We start from the raw sequence: 17120 nt of genomic DNA on the forward strand, positions 1-17120 counted from the left end.
AGGAGGCCAGCATGCAAGGTTTCCGGTGTAGGTTGAGTAGATTGTGTGATGCGGGATAGTCTGTTCTCCCGGGGAACGAGTTAGGTTACGGAGAGCAATTAGCCCGCGTCAAGTCCGATCCCCTCACATGCCGTATGCGTGCCCTTATTTTCTCTCACGCAGACCTTACTTTCGTTTACCGGTGCATGTACGTCATAGCAGGTCCAGACCCTGGGGTCGTCCAGCGCCGTCGCCTGAGCCTCGGGTAAGCCCGACCAACTGAGTCCAACTGACCGTGCAACCACGTTTTGTGATCGTGGAAATCTCCGCGGCCTTCCTCGCGTGCGGCATGACGCCGCCGCCACCCGCGGTTTCACATGGGCCATCCGAAAAAACATCGATACGTGTCAGGTATGTGTACACAGGCACAGGCAACAGCGGGAGAATGCGCTGGGGGATATGAGACGGCGCAAGATTCGGGGACTTATGTACGGCCAAGATCATTACGAGGTCACTGGGGCAAAGCATGTGAGCGGAAATGAGGGCAGGAAAGGGGGGGAAACACCCACTGTAGCTGGCGGGGTCGATGTGGTCAGGCAACTCAGGCACGGCCACCTCGAACCTCGATTGGATGGCCGCCATGACCTGCGTATCACTTTCTGATGAAACGAAAGTAATCGCGAGACCCTTGGTACCGAAACGGCCGGCACGACTGGGGAAAGGATTGGTCAGACGAAAGCGCCAAGGATCACATCATACACCTACCCCACACGATGGAGATAACTGTCGGCATCCGCAGGCGAGTCGTAGTTGATAACGATGTTAACTCGCTCGACATCGATACCACGTCCAAAGATATCCGTGGCGACGAGGATTCGCTTCTCGAACGCCTTGAAGGCGGTGTAGCGATTGATACTGCATCGAAGTCGCCATTAGCAAGAGCCGACGCACACACGTGGACAAACCAACCGTTCGACCTGGTCAAGACCCGAGTGAATACTGATGCTCGGAAAATTGCACGAGACAAGTAGCTTGTCGAGTTCTATGCAGCGAGCTACCGACTTGACGAAGATGACGACCTGACAGGAGTAGTTCAGATCGGAAGGATGAGCGCATGATTCTCGAGCCTACCTGGTTGAACTCGAGGGTGTCCAGAAGCTCGTTGAGCTTTCGATTCTTCTGGTTCTCCTCCAGCTTGACGTAATGTTGCTGAAGACCGTGGAGGGTCAGCTTCGTCTCATCATCGACGAAGATTTCGAGCGGCTGTGGAATACATCGATGTTAGCCTTGAGCTACGAACACAGCGAATGAAACCTACGTTCGCCATGAACTTCTTGCACGTGACACGGATTTCCTTCGAGAGGGTCGCGCTGAACATCATGACTTGCTTGTGGTGGGGCGTGGCGCGGAAGATTTCTTGGACGTCTCGGCGCATGTCTATGGGAGCGTGGCGAGGGTAAGAACCGAGTACCACATCGGAGCGCCAAGAAAATAAAGAAGGTAAACGAGGGCGATAGACGTTCGAAGCTTCGCAACGCTGCGTCCAAGCGGGGTGGCTTCGTGTCGCGGGTGCTTGCGGCTCAAAAGCCCGACTTCGTCTTCATCTTTTCACGACGGTGTGCTCCTCCACGCATCTCTGCCCATCCGTCTCCCACAGCTCCACCGCGAGCAGCCGTTCCCATACGCATGAGTTACCCAACCCAACAGCTCAATCGGCCAGTTGTAGACTTGGAGAATCATCGCGTGTCGAGGAGCGTGCTTGATCACAGCGAGAGGCCAGAGACACCGCCAACGCCAAAAGGTGCGCCACCGAGGAGAACGGTGCCACCACGACGAAGATAAAGAGTCGAGGGGCCGATATGACTAACCGAGCTGTTCAAGCATTTTGTCGCATTCGTCCAGAACGAAGTGCTTGACGTTTTTGGCGTCGAGGGTCTTGTCTCTCACGAGCGCGTTGAGGCGGCCGGGGGTAGCGACGACGATGTGCGGGCACTTGGCCTTATCGCGCAGGGTCTCGGCATCCTTGGTGACGGGGACACCGCCGAAGAATGTCGCGACACGGACGTCGGGCATGTACTTCGCGAACCGCGCGTACTCGTTCTTGATCTGGAACGCGAGCTCGCGGGTGTGGCAGAGCACGAGCACGGAGACCTGGCCGTTGACGGGCTCCAGCTGTTGGAGCGTCGCCAGAACGAACACAGCGGTCTTTCCGTGACCAGACTTGGCCTGGCACAGCACGTCCATGCCGAGCACCGCTTGCGGAATACATTCTTGCTGCACTGGAGACAACACAGCCATGTCATTGTAGGGTCCAAAGACGTCGTTCGAGGGCACTAACCTTCGGAGGGGTGTTCGAAACCGAGGTCACTGATGGCGCGTAGCAGCTCCGGCTTTAACAAGAAGTCACTACGGAAGAAGGTTAGCCACGTTTTTACGAGATAGCTGAGCTCAGTAGCGTACCGGAAGCCCGTTGAGTGGATGCCAGAGAAGTTTTTCTTGTCCTTGTCGTCCCCGTCGGCCGTAGCGCCAGCCACCGCGACACCGTTGGATGCGACCGCGCCGGTTCCGACGTCAGCCTCGTCCTCGTAGTCGATGAGTTCCTCGTTGTCGTTAGCGCTCATGTTGGCCGTGAGATGTAGACGCGAGAGTCAAGTTGTGGAGAGCAAAGTGAGACGGTGGGCGCGAGGCGGTGGTTGGAAGCAAGACGCGCGGTGCTGGTCGTTCCCGCGGGTCCGGCCCTTTCATTGGCCGCAAACTTTCCGACGCGCCTAAAGCCGTCCTGTACGCTGCACGCTCCGTCGAGCGCGTTACACTCGAGATAGGTTCCCTTTGACTGCCAGTCTACTGGACGCCTGTTCCCATATCGTTCAGCCATCGGTGCAGACGCCGTCCGTGTTCGTGCTGCCGGCACGCACACGCGTACTTCTTGATAACCCGTGGCATCTACATTGCCGACGGGCAGCCGATATATAAGGGGCCGGGACGTTGAGCCCCATTCCCCTGGCTTCAACATGTCCTCATATCCGTTCTGGTAAGCACTGCTATCTCTCCGGCGGTTGTTAGCGCTCTAAACCGTATTTTCAGGCTAGGAGGTCCGTCCATGCAACCCCGCTCAGCTATCTGTACTCATATGTCATATGCTACCAGGTGTAGCCGCCTCCAGTGCGTTGCAGATTGCCTCCGTATAACCCCCCTCTAATACACTCTGCAGTGGCCGCGGCATGCACACACCCTTTGGACCTCACGAAGGTCCGCATGCAGACCGTTGAATCGGCACCCGGAGCACACCCCTCCATGTTGCACGTCTTGCAAAGGACCATAGCGAAGGACGGCGTACGAAGCCTGTTCACCGGCCTCTCCGCCGCCATCATGCGGCAAATGTCGTATTCCCTGGTCAGGATAGGGACTTACGAGAAGGCGAAGCAGAAGCTATCAGAGAAGGGCAAGCCGTCCTCTGGCAAGCTGCTGGCGGCGGCAGCTGTCTGCGGCGGGCTAGGGGGAATCGCTGGCAACCCGGCCGGTTCGTCAACTTTAATCTAAAGTCTGATAAGCTAAGCCCCATTCGGCGTAGATATCCTTCTGGTGCGAATGACTAGCGATTCCATCAGACCGCCAGAGAAGCGCTATGGTTACCCCAACGCGGTCACGGGACTAGTGAGCCTCGTCAGAGAGGAAGGTTTGCGAGGGCTGGTCCGAGGTTTAGAGGCGAACACGGTAAATACCAATGTCGGTCCAAAATCCGCATCACTGATTGCATGTACAGATCAGGGCTATCCTGATGAATGTATGTTCATGTGTTCACCATCCATATGCCGCTAACCCAGACATTACGGCAGGCTTCGCAGGTCGGGTCGTGAGTTCGTGTCTACAATCTTCTGGGCAAATATACCAATTCGGCACCCTTAGATATGACCTCTTCAAATCGAGGCTTCTGGGTTCGCAAGTACCGGGCGTCGACTATCATTTCCAGGACAATCTAGTTCTTCACATGGTGTCCAGTTGTTTATCTGGTACTGTCGCTACCAGTGCGTCCATACCCTGGTTTCCTTTCTGTGATGACATTATTGATCATGCTGCGCAGCTATTTGCTCCCCTGCCGATGTCATGAAGTCGCGCATAATGTCTTCGGTGCGCACTTTTACATGGCTGTAGCTGATCACATCTCACGTCAACTCCGCAGAACGACACGCACAACCCCATATTGCTATTTACCCGGTCTCTACGAGAAGAAGGGCCCATGTTTCTCTTCAAGGGCTGGACTCCTGCTTTCATACGTCTCGGCCCACAGACAGTCCTGCTGTTCGTGTTCTTCGAGGTGAGTTAACTATAACAAATCCTGTCGCGCTCTACTCTGACGTCACCCTCCAGCAACTGAAGAAGGCCTGGGGTACCGTTCACCCCGCACCTTAATTCACCCGCTCATGATCGAGCGAATGCTTTGATCTACTCAGACGCACGTTTCATTTCGTAGATCTAGACTGGGACCAGTGAGGAGGTCTGCATACGTCTAGTAGTCTAGACCCCTAGATGGTAGACATGCCCACATTTCAGGAATCCGTCCAATTCCTCATATCATTATGTGCTCTTTGCTATTTGTCGCTGTGCATTAATCACATTCTGTTCTATTGCCAGTCAGCCTGCACCCCTGGGGTGATGTTACTAATTAACGAGGTTGATTTGATCGAGGGTTCCATGACCATAGATTTCAACTCGTGGCCATCTCTTGGTACATAGTAACGTACAGGACATACACCGGAGAAGTTTTATGCAATGTAATGGAACATATGCCTATCGTGCTCGTCGCGACGCATATACTCCTCCTCCACCAGCCCCTCGATCCTCTTTTTCACGTCGACCACGTCAGGGAGGAAATGGTTCTTGACCGCGTCGACGGTGGCCGTCACTAGCTGCTCGTATTTCACCTTCTTGCGCGCCTTCATGATGCGCACAATCGCAGCGTCAATGATGTAACGACGTTCGCCTTCGATGGCCTTTTGGGTGCGCTTTGACTCTTCGGGCTACAACAGTATGTCTCCATCAACTGTCGCTCAGATGAGAAATGGCAAGGACCACCCACCGTGTCCTGCGCCAGGATGCTGCTGATGTGGACCTTGTGTTTCGGGTCGGTGAACTCGCCATTGTAGCGGAACACGTCCTTGTCTCCTACGTCTCTGCTAGGCGGAACCTTCAAGAGCACTTTCTTCTTCCCGCACGCCAAACTTTGCAACACACGCTTCAGCTCCGTCGGGTCTGTACACGAGCATGTCAACTGCGGTGTTACGGTCCATGTGGATAGTCACTGACCCATGGCCGTTGAATCTCGAATGCGCTCATAGCTAAGCTCGGTTTCATCGTTAAATAGCAGGAGGACGATGGCTTGGTAGAGGGTGAGGGTAAGTTCCTTCTTCCCCTTGTCGAACCGTGCCGTCATTGTCGCAGTGCCGAGAGCGTGGTCGAAATCAAGCTTTTGGTTCTTATGCTTGTTCTTGTAGAACGTAAGATAACCCTCCAATGATTCCTGCATCTGCGCGATCATAGGATAAGAACCTGGACCGTGATACAGGACGAAAAGGCGAGTTACCCTGGTCGGCAAAACGGCGTCCTTGGTCCGCGCCGTGAATGGCCATGAGCTGCGCTGGATGACAGTAACGAAAAGGTCGCGTGCTGAAGGATCCGCCTGGCCAGTGAGTGACTTCAGGTACTCCTCGTACAGGTCCTTCGAGAGAGCAAGATCTTTGAACATGTGATCACCCATGCTGAACTCGGGATCATAATCTGTGCATCTATCGTCAGAATCGACGCAAAGTAATCACTGAACTGCTCACCCGTCTGCAATTTCTTCAGTATCCTCTTCTCATCATCGTCGCTCGCGCTCCGGGCGAGCAGCAGCCGCTTCGCCAGCGCCCTCTGGTAGAACGCGCGGAAGACGTCCTTGTCGTCCGTGTATCTGCACAGCTCTAGCACCTCCTCGACGTTCCGCTCGAAATCCTGCTCGGTCATGTCCTTCTTGCCGCGCTTCATCGCCTTGTCGAGCTCCTTGGCGATCATCTCCGCCGGCTTCGACCGGCGCGCCTTGAAGCCAGAGCCGAACGCGTCTTTCAAGGCATCGAAGAAGGCGCGATTCATGCGCTTCATGGGCGGCGCGTCGGAAGTGCCCGTAGAAGGAGAGGTATAATCCACAAAAGCGTCTTCCAGGAGCTTCTTGCAGAAACCATGTAGAGCAACGAGTTTCGGCACCATATCCGCGTCATGCTCTGTGTCAAGGACGATTCTCTGCACCGCGTCCTATGGAGACATGGTCAATGATATGCACGTGCCATATATCGGTGGACAATGTCAGCGCACCTGGACATGCGCTTTGAACGCAACACACAGTATCTTCAAACCGTCCACGCGCGCGAAGCGGGCATACATCCCTGCAATCTGATTGCCGTTTCTTTCCTTCAAGCATTGTGCCAGTGCTAGGTCAAATCATCAACTAATGCTCCACGGTAATATACTGGAACTCGAATGCACTCACCATCCGTAGCGATCCATTCCAGCCTTCCCAGCAAGAACGCTCGTTCCGTTGCTTTCTTGAACTCGCCCCTGCTCTGCGGGAGTAACACTTCCTCGCCCCTTTTCTCCTCTTCCGCGATCCGCTCTTCGACTTTCAGCACGTACTCCATCGCCTTGTCCTTCAGTTCAACAGCAAGTCGGTCGGCCTCGGCGGAGTAGAAGTCGCGGGTGACCTCGATCAAGTACGACTCGAACGTATCATAGTAGTCGTGGGTGCTAAGATGTCCCAACAGAGCAGGAATCTCAGAGCGCAATTTATGTTCGGCTCTAGTAACGTGCAGGGCTGAGTAATGGCATCTGGCCAGTAATATTCGGCACGGACCTCATTGTTCGCTCATGATTGACCCAATTTCGTAAACCGTCCTGTATCTTGGTGAAGATTATTGTGTCACCGAAGATCCCGGCTGAAAAGAGCTCAAAGGCAAGGTCGCTATTGATCACTCATGAGATGTATGGCGTCATAGCGTATGAGCGAGATCACATACTGGATTGAACTGAACTTTGGGTATTTGAGCACGTACTCCTTGTCAAGATAGGTGAGAAGTGACTCAAGTAGAACCTACACTGCGATCAGCCTTATTTCAAGTGTCCCCGGTGAGATTGCTGAGCTCACGACTCGTTTCTGGAACCAGTCACAAGCCCTGTTGAACGGCACAATCCACGCTACAGCGTCGATCTTCTCGTTTTTTAACTCATTCGCCAGCTTCCCAATGCACCTCTCCAGCTCTAGCTTCACCGCACCGTATACATATTCTCCTTGTTCGGCGTCGGTCACCACATACCGGCAGCCGGCGTAGAACCCCTCATAGGACAGAGGGAGATCCGGCAAGGGGAGCTTATCCTGCGGATCGAGTGCCGCACGGAGGCATGCTCCCATGCTCTGCTTGGTCTTATTGACATGCGCTTCAGGGTCAGGTTTCTCTGATTCGCGTGCATGTTCGATGAGTGATGATGAGAAGAAAGTAGGTGCAAGACGGCACACCTGGAAGCCTGAGCTTGATGACGATAGGGCCCCTGTTCAGATCGGTAGCGCGGGCTTCAGCGTCGGCGTCGAGGCGTGCCTTCTTGTACACCGGGGACGCCAGAGCATTGCTTTCTGGGGGCGGGAGTGCGCTGAAACCCTTGGATGTCGTTGGTAAACTGAGCAAGTCGAACACTGAGGGCATTGTGACCATTCAAGAGCGCACAAAGGCTTATGGATCTCATCAGAGATCAAAAGTACCTCGGAACCAACTTGGCATACCTTCAAGTGCTCGTTGACGAAATGTATGCAAGATTACAAGCCAAGTCCCGCCGAGTCCTGTATGATGACCCTTACTGCTCCAGAGATCGGTCTCTCCGAATTCCGGTAATGAGAGCGTACACAGGAGTCGGGGTGTCGATAGCAAAAGGTATGATTTCCCGTGCAAGATGCTTCCACTCAGCGCCAGTCACGACAGTGGACGAGCCGGAGTAGCTCCGGTAAAGGCGGAGACGCATTACGTCAAACAACTTACATCGGTAGGAGGCCTCGTCACTCGGGCCTTTGGTGCTTCAACGTCAACATAACGAGCAGCATCCGCCAATGATACCGTTTATTGAACCGGCCATCGTTCAGAGGAAGCGATGACAACACTCGGTTATAACGGACCTTACATTGGGCCCTTCAAGTTACTGCGCATTTCCGAGTCACGAACTTTCCCTGATTCAACGCCGTCGACGGTGGTGCCTTAGTTGAGTATGCGTTGCCCTCTCTGGCCAGCGCTCGGGCTGCTGTCTCTTCTGAGCCCAAATCAAGCTAAGGAGCAAGATCGTCATGTCCATGAACGCGGCCAGAGCGTACTTCAAATCCTCAAACACGGCTCCTTCGAACCTTTCGGGGCCTTGAACGCGCTCTCTTACGACGGATACGCCTCGCTTGAACATCCCGCGTTCGCTGACCATCGGGTACGCGTCAAAAAGTCGCGGTTATGCGACGGGAGCGTTGAGTGAGTGAACGAGTTGCGTGATAGACGCCCCGACCGGCCCTGCTTTTATCTGGGTATCGAAAGCTACGCACTGATCGCATCACCCTGCTATAGTGCCTACACGGGCTATATCGACGTGCATGTGAAGCACATATACTTCTGGTTCTTTGAAGTAGGTATAGCTACACGATGACGCTGTGGTTTATCAATTGAACGGGGCTGCACCCCTCCGGTAGAGTCGCAACGACCCTGATACTGACGACGTCGTTCTGTGGGGAAATGGAGGCCCGGGGTAGGTTGCGCGCTCTCAACTGATAGCGCCAGTCTCATTTCCTCCCTTGCAATGTCAGATGCAGCTCTTCTGTGGGATTGTTCGCGGAGCTTGGTTCGTCTTTCTATGACTTCGCGAAGTCGATGACATAGGTACTTACTTGTGCGCAGGACCGTGTCGAGTTATAAGCCCGAATGCCACTGAGTACAACGAATACTCCTGGAACTGTACGCATGGAATCACACAAATCCCTGTATCCATTCGAGCTGACGCAATACCTGCGTTTCAGCCGTCGCGAATGTAATCTTCATCGATCAACCTGTCGGCTCGGGATGGTCCTATGCCGATCACGGAAAATACGTTGTCAGTAGAGCTGCGTAAACCAAACCATCGGATAGTGATGAGAGCTCTCCAGGAAACTTCCAAGGAAGCTAGCGCGGATATCGCAGCATTCCTCGTCATCTTCTTCGAAAATTTCAGTAAGTTCCAGGGGAGGGCGTTCCACTTAGCCGGCGAGTCGTACGCGGTTCGCGCTTCTTCCCTAATGTTTCCTGGCCTTTCACCTCACACATGATGTTTAGGGTCGCATGATGCCAGTGTTTGGTTCTGTTATATACGATATGAATTCCAAGCTTGTGGAAGCGGGCTTAACACCCATCAACCTCACGTCCATCATGCTCGGTGTGCATGATCCATCCGATTCCCCCGGAGCTTCACTGAAGTTAGCTACCAGGCAATGGTCTGACCGACATCTACGAGTCTACCATCGCTCGATACGACATGATGTGCACATCCGTGTCTGTCCCGCCGGTCCTTCCGATCTCGTACGTCGGGATGAACTCTCCAGCTCGCGGCTCGTACTGACCGCCTGGGTCGCTAGGACGTGTGTCCGCATGACGCAAGCAGTGAGGCTGACCACTTAGTCTTGGAGGTGCAGTCCTTCCGTTAATAGAAGAACCTTCAGGTTCCGAGATGTCGACAGTGGACAAAAGCGGCCTGCATCGATCAGCTCGACGCCATGAGCTGCACGGCTGCCCTCAACTTCTGCGATGATTCGATCACAGAGATGATTCGTTCCACAGGTAGCACCTCTTATCGCTGCATTGCGCTCAACGATAGCGACTTACGACGCCGACCTCAGATGTTAATGGCTACGATCTTAGCCGCAAGTGCGAAGGCAAATACGAAGAGACAGGCTGTTACTACTCCCACAAGTAAGTGCCCAGGATACCCTCCACCATCGCGCGAAACCGTCAACCGTCATTCACCATGTATTCTGCCATCCAGGGACGTACGTGGCTACCTCTCCCGCCCGGACGTCCAAGAAGCCATGGGTGTCGATCCCGCCCGACGGGGACCCTACGCGCCGTGCGACTACGCCATCCAATCCGCATTCCACGCCGCCATGGATCGTAACCAGCCCACGCACCTCCACGTCGCCGCCCTGTTGGAGCGCGGCATCCGCGTGCTCGTGTACGCCGGCACGAACGACATGCTGTGCAGCTGGGTCGGCAACGACCGCTGGACCCGAGCGATGGAGTGGAGCGGCAAAGAGGCCCTGGCGAACGCGGAGCCGCGCGAGTGGACGGTTGACGGGGTGATCGCCGGCCAAGCCAGAAATTCCCGAGGACTGACAGTCGCCACTATCTACGGGGCGGGACACTACGTACGTGTGACAGTGTACATACTCTTGGAGCAGGTTCTGACGGCGTGCTTCAGGCTCCGCAGGATAAACCGCAGGAGGCACTGGCTTTGGCAGAACGATGGCTAAAGGGATTGGCACTATGAGAATCGCATAAAATTCGTACATCGTCATATGCTGCTTGCGAGACTTACTGCCCTCAAGAGATTGCACGCTGCGTATTGGCTACGATATCCATGCCCATGCAAGGACAAGCGACCCGGGCATGCCGATGAGAGCAAGAAGACGAACCTGCCTCGATTACATGCCTGACCGGGTCGCCGACTTGGACTGTTGTGCCTATCCCCACTCTCTCGTTGCTCTCGTTGCGCATACCCTGCCGAAGCTCGCCGAACGCATTGGGAGCGGGCGATCTACTACAATACACGCCGAACACTCAGAGTCACCCCTAGAAGACCCAAAGCGCGCTGCTGCAGCACGATCATACCTGCTAAGCGTCACGGCACTGCAACGTTTTGGCGGGGCCACAGGGGTGTCACTGCGACGGAGTCCAGTACGGAAAACCCAACTTCTTCCCCTTACGGGAGGAGTCGGAACAGTGCATAGTGTCGTCGTTGCAAACAAATCTGAGATTAATGTTCCACAATCTACATCGTATCAATGCTCATTGGCAATATGGTTGAACAATCGTAGGATCAGAGGATGAGGATTCAACCCTGAAAGTGGCAAGCCGGCGCCGTAATTTGGCACGGATGGTATCTTCTCCGGTGTACAGCACCGCTAGAACTGTGCTGACGGCCACACAGCCGGTCGCGATGAGGCAGACGGCTGAAACGAAGCACAGTCCCTGTAAGCGAGCTTAGCCTTGTCCGTCGATATGTCACTCACCCATCCATCCATGCTTGACGTGGTCGTACACTTGGCCGCCGAGCAGCGGTCCGAATGCAGACCCGAGGCCAAAGCATAGGTTGAATGCACCGTACACATGTGCATCTGAGGGAGACGGGTTACAGGACAGTCTGAATGCAGAACACGGTTCATGCTTACATCCGACACCATCGATGTTGCGAGAGATGGAGGCCAACTCAGCCGTTAAGGGTGAGACGACCCCGGAAGTGAAGAAACCTGGTGGACGAACAGCGTCGGTATGCGGAGGATACAAAGAAGCGAGCGAGAGCATACTCTGCACTGCGAGCGACGTGATGAAGAGCGGGAGGACGGGAATGATCTGAATCACCCAGAACGGGATGGAGAGGACGTCGCACCAGAATGTGATCCATTCTGCGGCCGAAGATCCAGATGCGTGAGAGGTCAATTTGCGAAAGGCGGCAGTGGCGGGTCTGGACGTACCCGTGCCATGGCGATCGGCGTACCACCCGCTGAGCGGAGAAGAGAAGACGGTCGGGACTACGCACGCGATCATGACCAAACCGACCTGGGATGAGTTATAGCCCCAGGTAGCCTGCATATGCAACGGAAGCACCGGCTCTTGTGCGCTGTACGCCATCCCGTAGATGACCGTGTTGACCATCACAGTCACTGCGCGGGGCGATTGGGCGAGCTTTACGAGGACGCCCGCAGTGGAGAGGTGGACGGACTTGTGCTCGGAGGTAGCAGCCTGCGAGCGGGTCTCGGCGGGTTGAGGGGCAGGAGCGACATTGTTGCTTTGTGACTCGCCGGTCGTGGTTATCTCGACGGATCCTGCATGAACGGCATTAATCTCACACGAACCCCCCTGGACTTTGGTATCGTCCACCGTATTGCTAGCGGTGACTTTCTCGGCTTGAGTCGATGGTCGTTCGCCCTCTTCGGTACCTTCGCCCACCTTCTCGACGTCCTCTTCCGTGTTCTCTGACATCGCCATGGTATCAATGCCCCATACCAACGCGTCCTTGCGCTCGATGATCAACAGCCGACCGACGAGGTCGACAAAGGTGATGGCAATCCCAAAGACGAACGGTCCGCGGATGCCGAAGCGCGAGTACAGCGCGCCACCTGCTGGCGGGCCGACGAGTAGCCTGAGTTTCCGAAGGGTCAAATTCGCAATCCGACTGCATGTGACATGGTACTCGCCCAAGCGACACGCCAGACATGGCAAGACCCAGCTGACCTGCGAGGCACAGGTTCCAACCTTCAACATTTTGTTCGACGATTCGCGGGAGACTTACGACCGACTGATTGTTCTGGGGCAGTATCACACCTTGATTATCGACATTGATTTCAGCTCTGAGAAAACGATGCCATATTTGTCTTACTCACAGCAGCGCTAGACCCAGGATCCATATGACGCTCGAGGCGATTCCTTGTATGACACGTCCGATGACCAAAATCGAATACGAAGGAGCCTCCATGAGCATGACCTGCGAGCCAATGAGGGCGAGCATTCCTAGCAGCAGTGGTACCTTGCGGTTCTGGTAGCGTTCGGACAGCAAGGCGATTGGCGGAGTGGCTGGAGATTCGTGAAAGCGACATCAACTTGAATGAACACATATACTTACAGACTACAACGCCGCCAGACTAATGGAATGGCAAGCAATTTGAGAACAACGTAGGGAGGGCAGGGATGAATACCGGCGTACGAAGGCGAAGAGCAGCCAGCCCGTGAGATCAGAAACGTGCTTATATCCTAAGCCTTCCAGTCTGAAGGGGAACACGGGAAGGACAACCGAGTAGACGAGCAGGTCGGTCATCATACCTGCGGGAAGAAAACCGTATTCAAGGAATGTTCGGACAACCTGGTGCAACAGAACATACCGACGCCAACGACTACATAGAAGAGACTTGGGATCAATGTCATCCTGCATGCTTTCAGGTATAGGTCGTACCCGCCGTGACAAACCACACCGACGATCTCCATCTGAGTCCCCATGGCCGGTGGTGAGGGGTATCCTGGCTAACTGCCGGGTCCGACATCGGTCTTACTGTTAAATCGTGACCACCCAAGTTCAAGTTTCGGATCGGACAACTGGAAGCTCGGGCCTGAAGGCTCTAAAGAGGATGGGAGCAAGTATCGACTGCACATCGCTGAAAGTTTAGTGATTCGGGTCCGCAGACAATCCGTGATGAGAGTCATGCAGGTGATCGGCGGCGTGGGATATTCCGAGAGGAGTTTGTGATGACGTGCATGAGCGCGGGTCTAATGTCGTCTTTCAAGCCGACTGGAATGCACTCATAGGCGTTAACAAACCTTTGTTGCACTTGGTGGCGGTCCCAGTGCACCGAACACCAAGGCAGGAAGACAAGATGAATTGTGGGCAGGAGAAAGAGCACAAAAATCGGTTTATTTCGATAGTAATAACACTGCATTCGACGAAAAAGAAGATCCAACCCGAAGACTTTGATATCATTTTTCAAGCATCATAGGTAGAACTATCGTTCCGCCTCTAGAGCGTCTTCTTACTCTTACGACCCTGCGAGCGCCTGCGAGTGGTCCTCTTCGAAGCCTGGCAGCGTTCACCATCCTCCGAGACTTCGTAGCCAGCGCGGCAAGATTCTGTACGCCAGAAGGTCAGCGCGGCATACACAATCCGAACTGCGAACACAACTGACTGATGTGGCATCCGCCCTTGAAGCAGCTGACCTCGTCCACCTGAGGGATCGCGCTACAGTCCCTCCCGCCGTCGAGCGATCGAGCGCCGTCAAGGCCGCCTCCGTTGGTGACGCATCCGCCGCACTGCTCAAGGTTCATCGACGTGTTGACGCACTCGTATTCGGATACGCCGCCGTTTTTGTAGACCGGGCAGGAGCTCTGGCCGCGTGCGCACGACCCGGAACGAGGGCGGAGCGGGGCACGCTTGCGCGTTCCGCCGGTGGGCGTAGCGGGATCTGCGGTCGTCGTGGCTGAGAACGAATCGTCAGTACGATCTCATGTTGCATGGAGGAGAGAGGATGCTTACGGCATGTGCCAGTCGAGGTGTCCTGGTCACAAGTGGCGACGGCGCCGGACTGCGCAGTGCACTGCTCGACATTCGTCGCGCCGGGGTCCGAGTAGCCTTGCGCAAAGGTTCCCTCGGCGGGACAGATCGTGCACGACGTCTGACCCGTCTGGTCTTGGTAATATCCGGAGCAGCAGGTGCAGCACGCCGTGGCGCCAGAGACGTCGCTGAAGGAGCCCTGCAGCGACGAGATCAGATCGTGTCCGAACGCGCTGTAATAGAAGAATGTGCTCACCGCTGCGCAATCGTTACAGGTCGTCGCGCCGGTCTGGTCTTGGAACTGCCCCGGCTGGCACGACACAGGAGCCGTCTCACCCTCCGTAGGGCAGGACGACCCTGCCGGGCAAGTGGTGCACTCCGTGCTGCCCTCCGTCGCGCTGTAGGAACCCGCCGGGCAGATAGTCTGTGCTGTGGCGCCCGTGTCGGCGACGAAATACCCCGCCTGGGCGTTGATACACGCAGTTTGACCAGTTTCTGAAGCACACGTGAGGCGGTGAAGAGAGCCCGTGAAGAGATCTAAACTCACGGTCTTGGTACTGGCCAGCAGGGCATGCGGTGCATGGATCTTCGCCGGTCTCGGTGTTGTAGCTTCCGGCTGGGCAAGCCGTTTGCGCCAGCGTGGCAGGAACTAGCGCAATCAAGGCGAGAGTAAGGCTGAGGGAACGTCCACGGGTCTGCATGATGGATGGATGTGAGGATGGGTGAGTGATGACAGGACCAAGGCGAGGATGGGCGAGGTTTTATAGACGACTGACGAGGAGAACAGGGGCATATAACGGATATACTCTAGCAAGCTATCCCTGGAGCACGCTTGATGCAGATTATCCTCTATTTCCTGGCTGGAGAAGGGGCGGCGGAATGAGGTCGTCGTCGCGCGAGCGGCAAGGGACTGGCGGAGTAATGTCAGAGGGAAGCAGCCGTTCCGTTCGCGGTCCGTCGGTCAAGGAGGGACGATAGGAACATTATCGAAGGTACTCGAGAACGTTCCTGCAGCGGGATAAGGGTGAACTATCCGCTGTCCGATCGGAATGAGGAATGGGCGGTAATAAACCGCCAGAACGGTGCTCGGAAAGCATGCATCTGCACGGTCCGCCATCTCGTCCAGCGGTCAGTCGGAGGTTGACCAGAACGATATCGCATTTTTGACATGATAGAGCTCCTTGAAGATTAGCGATTAATTCACGAGCTGCACTTGGTACAACGGTAGTCATCGCAAGGGCAGAGAGGAGGTCCGTCTGAACTCCCTAAACTCGTGACGCGACCACGCCGAGTCTCGCGAGGTCTCGCGCCGCGAATGTGGCTCGGTTTTACGTCTTTACTGCAGTTCTCCTCCACCTTCGTGTTGGCATCGCTGCTCTGACGGCGGAACAGCCTTTGATCTCGCTGCACATTGTTAATAGTGGCTTGGCGTGTTTGAACTGAGACGTGTACATAGGAGCGAAACGAGTGGAGGAAGGAGGGCGATACGGTCCGCAATGCATAACAGGCAGTGGCCAAGAAAGAGGACAAGCGTCAGCAGGAGGGTCAAGGGTGCCAGGACAGGAAGAAAAGGAACATAAGATGGGCACGCCGGTATGACACAGAGAGGTGGGGCGATCTTGAGGCTGACGTCTTTGCGACCACTATCTAGGCGATGCACGTATGGTTGTCATGAATTCTCCAGTCTGCTCAGAAAATGAACGAATCGCGCAAATCTCGATATTCCGTCGGACTGGAAGCGGTTGGTATTGTTGTGGGTGCTCCGAGATTCTTAGCCGCTCACACGAAATCACACCGTCGGCACGCTTGCTTCTAGCTGATGCCACCGCCGGCGCTTGTCTCGCGCCGTCGTGGCATGGGATGGTGGCTTCGCGAATTCTCTCATGCGTCACCCACAAATGAGGAGTACGTTGTGTAACGGGAGACAATTGTTGGAGATATTCTGATGGCTCGTCGGCAATTGAACGTGCGTCTGCTCGACGATGAGAGTAAGTCGTCTCTGCGCGAATGTGGACATTGAAAGAACTTGGTCGCATATTGACAGTTCGGAAGCGGCACATGCCCACCGGTGCCGAGGGTATAATCTTCATCCCGAGCACCCTTCGATACGCCCTCCGGATCCACAATATTCATTATGCTTGAAGGGGCAAACTTCGCTAGTAACTGCCAGTCTGCATCACAACATTTCAATTTCCCACTATCTGTCCAGCACGCGATCCATGGGAATGCTTCCGCGCATTGATGGCTATTCAGGTAACCGAAGCCTTGTTCTTGAACTGACGTCGCTGGCACTACAGATGATCAAGCAAAGCACGAATCTCAGCAGAAGAGTACGGCAACGAGACAGTAAAGCAGTGGGTGGGCACTGCGCAGAGGCAGCGCGAACTCCATGATGCAGGATTGCGAAGAATCATCGATTCTCCGTCAGCATCATCGTCTGGCCCGATATCAGTATCTGCTGCTACAAGCCATCGAACTCAACCCGACTGAAAGTGTGCACAGAATTCTTCATCGACGCTTGCGCTCATCGCATATCGTGACGGCTTGCTTCGAGATCTTTGGGAGTGAGTAGTATTCGATCCCGCACCTTCTCGGGTATGTATAGTTCAACATGTCAATGCTGCTCACTACGCTGTTATGTGCTCATGCACTCCCCACAGTGCTGGGGCCGCGTATCACCCACGTGCACAATACAACTGCATGGTGTTCTGAGGATACCACCCCCCCTGCCATATCTCGTTCACAATATCTGAAGATCTTCGACTATTATGCCCAGTGGGGAACGTCATCGCGCTGGAAGACGAACAATT

At 54.9% G+C, this 17120-nt stretch overlaps 6 protein-coding genes across 6 annotated transcripts; 2 read left to right on the forward strand and 4 right to left on the reverse strand.

The window, feature by feature from the left end:
• Positions 1–359: 359 nt before the first annotated feature.
• On the reverse strand, positions 360–2683 carry PUNSTDRAFT_94384 (ATP-dependent RNA helicase SUB2). Its single transcript, XM_007378215.1, has 9 exons — positions 2440–2683; positions 2318–2385; positions 1848–2258; positions 1298–1416; positions 1111–1242; positions 949–1058; positions 745–894; positions 549–691; positions 360–493 (listed from the first exon to the last, which is right to left on the reverse strand). Exons 1-9 carry the CDS (start codon positions 2598–2600, stop codon positions 483–485), a joined length of 1305 nt encoding a protein of 434 aa, XP_007378277.1. The 5' UTR covers positions 2601–2683; the 3' UTR covers positions 360–482.
• Positions 2684–2726: 43 nt separating this feature from the next.
• On the forward strand, positions 2727–4602 carry PUNSTDRAFT_78879 (mitochondrial carrier). Its single transcript, XM_007378216.1, has 11 exons — positions 2727–3010; positions 3064–3071; positions 3127–3141; positions 3191–3499; positions 3551–3693; positions 3743–3763; positions 3816–3832; positions 3886–4004; positions 4061–4107; positions 4160–4294; positions 4348–4602. Exons 1-11 carry the CDS (start codon positions 2991–2993, stop codon positions 4387–4389), a joined length of 876 nt encoding a protein of 291 aa, XP_007378278.1. The 5' UTR covers positions 2727–2990; the 3' UTR covers positions 4390–4602.
• A 140-nt stretch (positions 4603–4742) lies between these two features.
• Positions 4743–7414, reverse strand: PUNSTDRAFT_57860 (Cullin-4B; the record flags this gene model as incomplete). The annotated part of the gene is made up of 10 exons (XM_007378217.1): positions 4743–4997; positions 5057–5229; positions 5284–5503; positions 5561–5754; positions 5805–6264; positions 6325–6440; positions 6500–6804; positions 6860–6967; positions 7023–7096; positions 7151–7414. The coding sequence occupies 10 exons, from the start codon at positions 7412–7414 to the stop codon at positions 4743–4745; spliced, it is 2169 nt and encodes a 722-aa protein (XP_007378279.1).
• An 841-nt stretch (positions 7415–8255) lies between these two features.
• Positions 8256–10842, forward strand: PUNSTDRAFT_48356 (serine carboxypeptidase; the record flags this gene model as incomplete). The annotated part of the gene is made up of 14 exons (XM_007378218.1): positions 8256–8504; positions 8598–8655; positions 8720–8775; positions 8834–8868; positions 8925–8981; positions 9044–9117; positions 9170–9280; positions 9336–9435; positions 9488–9578; positions 9635–9659; positions 9719–9836; positions 9896–9968; positions 10042–10420; positions 10474–10842. Coding segments are annotated over 14 exons (1495 nt in total), but the record flags the coding sequence as incomplete, so codon positions are not given.
• A 161-nt stretch (positions 10843–11003) lies between these two features.
• PUNSTDRAFT_78886 (MFS general substrate transporter) lies at positions 11004–13384 on the reverse strand. The gene is made up of 12 exons (XM_007378219.1): positions 13222–13384; positions 13151–13162; positions 12976–13091; positions 12895–12913; positions 12656–12845; positions 12565–12596; positions 12449–12506; positions 11747–12414; positions 11579–11677; positions 11444–11521; positions 11285–11389; positions 11004–11224 (listed from the first exon to the last, which is right to left on the reverse strand). Exons 1-12 carry the CDS (start codon positions 13307–13309, stop codon positions 11061–11063), a joined length of 1629 nt encoding a protein of 542 aa, XP_007378281.1. The 5' UTR covers positions 13310–13384; the 3' UTR covers positions 11004–11060.
• Positions 13385–13779: 395 nt separating this feature from the next.
• PUNSTDRAFT_129053 (uncharacterized protein) lies at positions 13780–15011 on the reverse strand (the record flags this gene model as incomplete). The annotated part of the gene is made up of 5 exons (XM_007378220.1): positions 13780–13889; positions 13946–14236; positions 14293–14509; positions 14567–14805; positions 14858–15011. The coding sequence occupies 5 exons, from the start codon at positions 15009–15011 to the stop codon at positions 13780–13782; spliced, it is 1011 nt and encodes a 336-aa protein (XP_007378282.1).
• Between the last annotated feature and the right edge of the window lie 2109 nt (positions 15012–17120).

This window comes from Punctularia strigosozonata (assembly GCF_000264995.1).
Source record: "Punctularia strigosozonata HHB-11173 SS5 unplaced genomic scaffold PUNSTscaffold_1, whole genome shotgun sequence".
NCBI lineage: Eukaryota > Fungi > Basidiomycota > Agaricomycetes > Corticiales > Punctulariaceae > Punctularia > Punctularia strigosozonata.

Bases quoted from the DNA above. Each gene is read 5' to 3' on its own strand.
- PUNSTDRAFT_94384 (XM_007378215.1), bottom strand. From the start codon at position 2,600: ATGAGCGCTAACGACAACGAGGAACTCATCGACTACGAGGACGAGGCT. The intron at 2,259-2,317 runs GTTAGTGCCCTC...TGTTGTCTCCAG, and splicing joins TTTCGAACACCCCTCCGAAG to TGCAGCAAGAATGTATTCCG. The intron at 1,059-1,110 runs GTAGGCTCGAGA...TACTCCTGTCAG, and splicing joins ACACCCTCGAGTTCAACCAG to GTCGTCATCTTCGTCAAGTC.
- PUNSTDRAFT_78879 (XM_007378216.1), top strand. From the start codon at position 2,991: ATGTCCTCATATCCGTTCTG. The intron at 3,500-3,550 runs GTTCGTCAACTT...CATTCGGCGTAG, and splicing joins AATCGCTGGCAACCCGGCCG to ATATCCTTCTGGTGCGAATG. The intron at 4,005-4,060 runs GTGCGTCCATAC...CATGCTGCGCAG, and splicing joins ATCTGGTACTGTCGCTACCA to CTATTTGCTCCCCTGCCGAT.
- PUNSTDRAFT_78886 (XM_007378219.1), bottom strand. From the start codon at position 13,309: ATGTCGGACCCGGCAGTTAGCCAGGATACCCCTCACCACCGGCCATGG. The intron at 12,597-12,655 runs GTGAGTAAGACA...TCGATAATCAAG, and splicing joins ATCCTGGGTCTAGCGCTGCT to GTGTGATACTGCCCCAGAAC. The intron at 12,507-12,564 runs GTAAGTCTCCCG...TGTGCCTCGCAG, and splicing joins CCCAGAACAATCAGTCGGTC to GTCAGCTGGGTCTTGCCATG.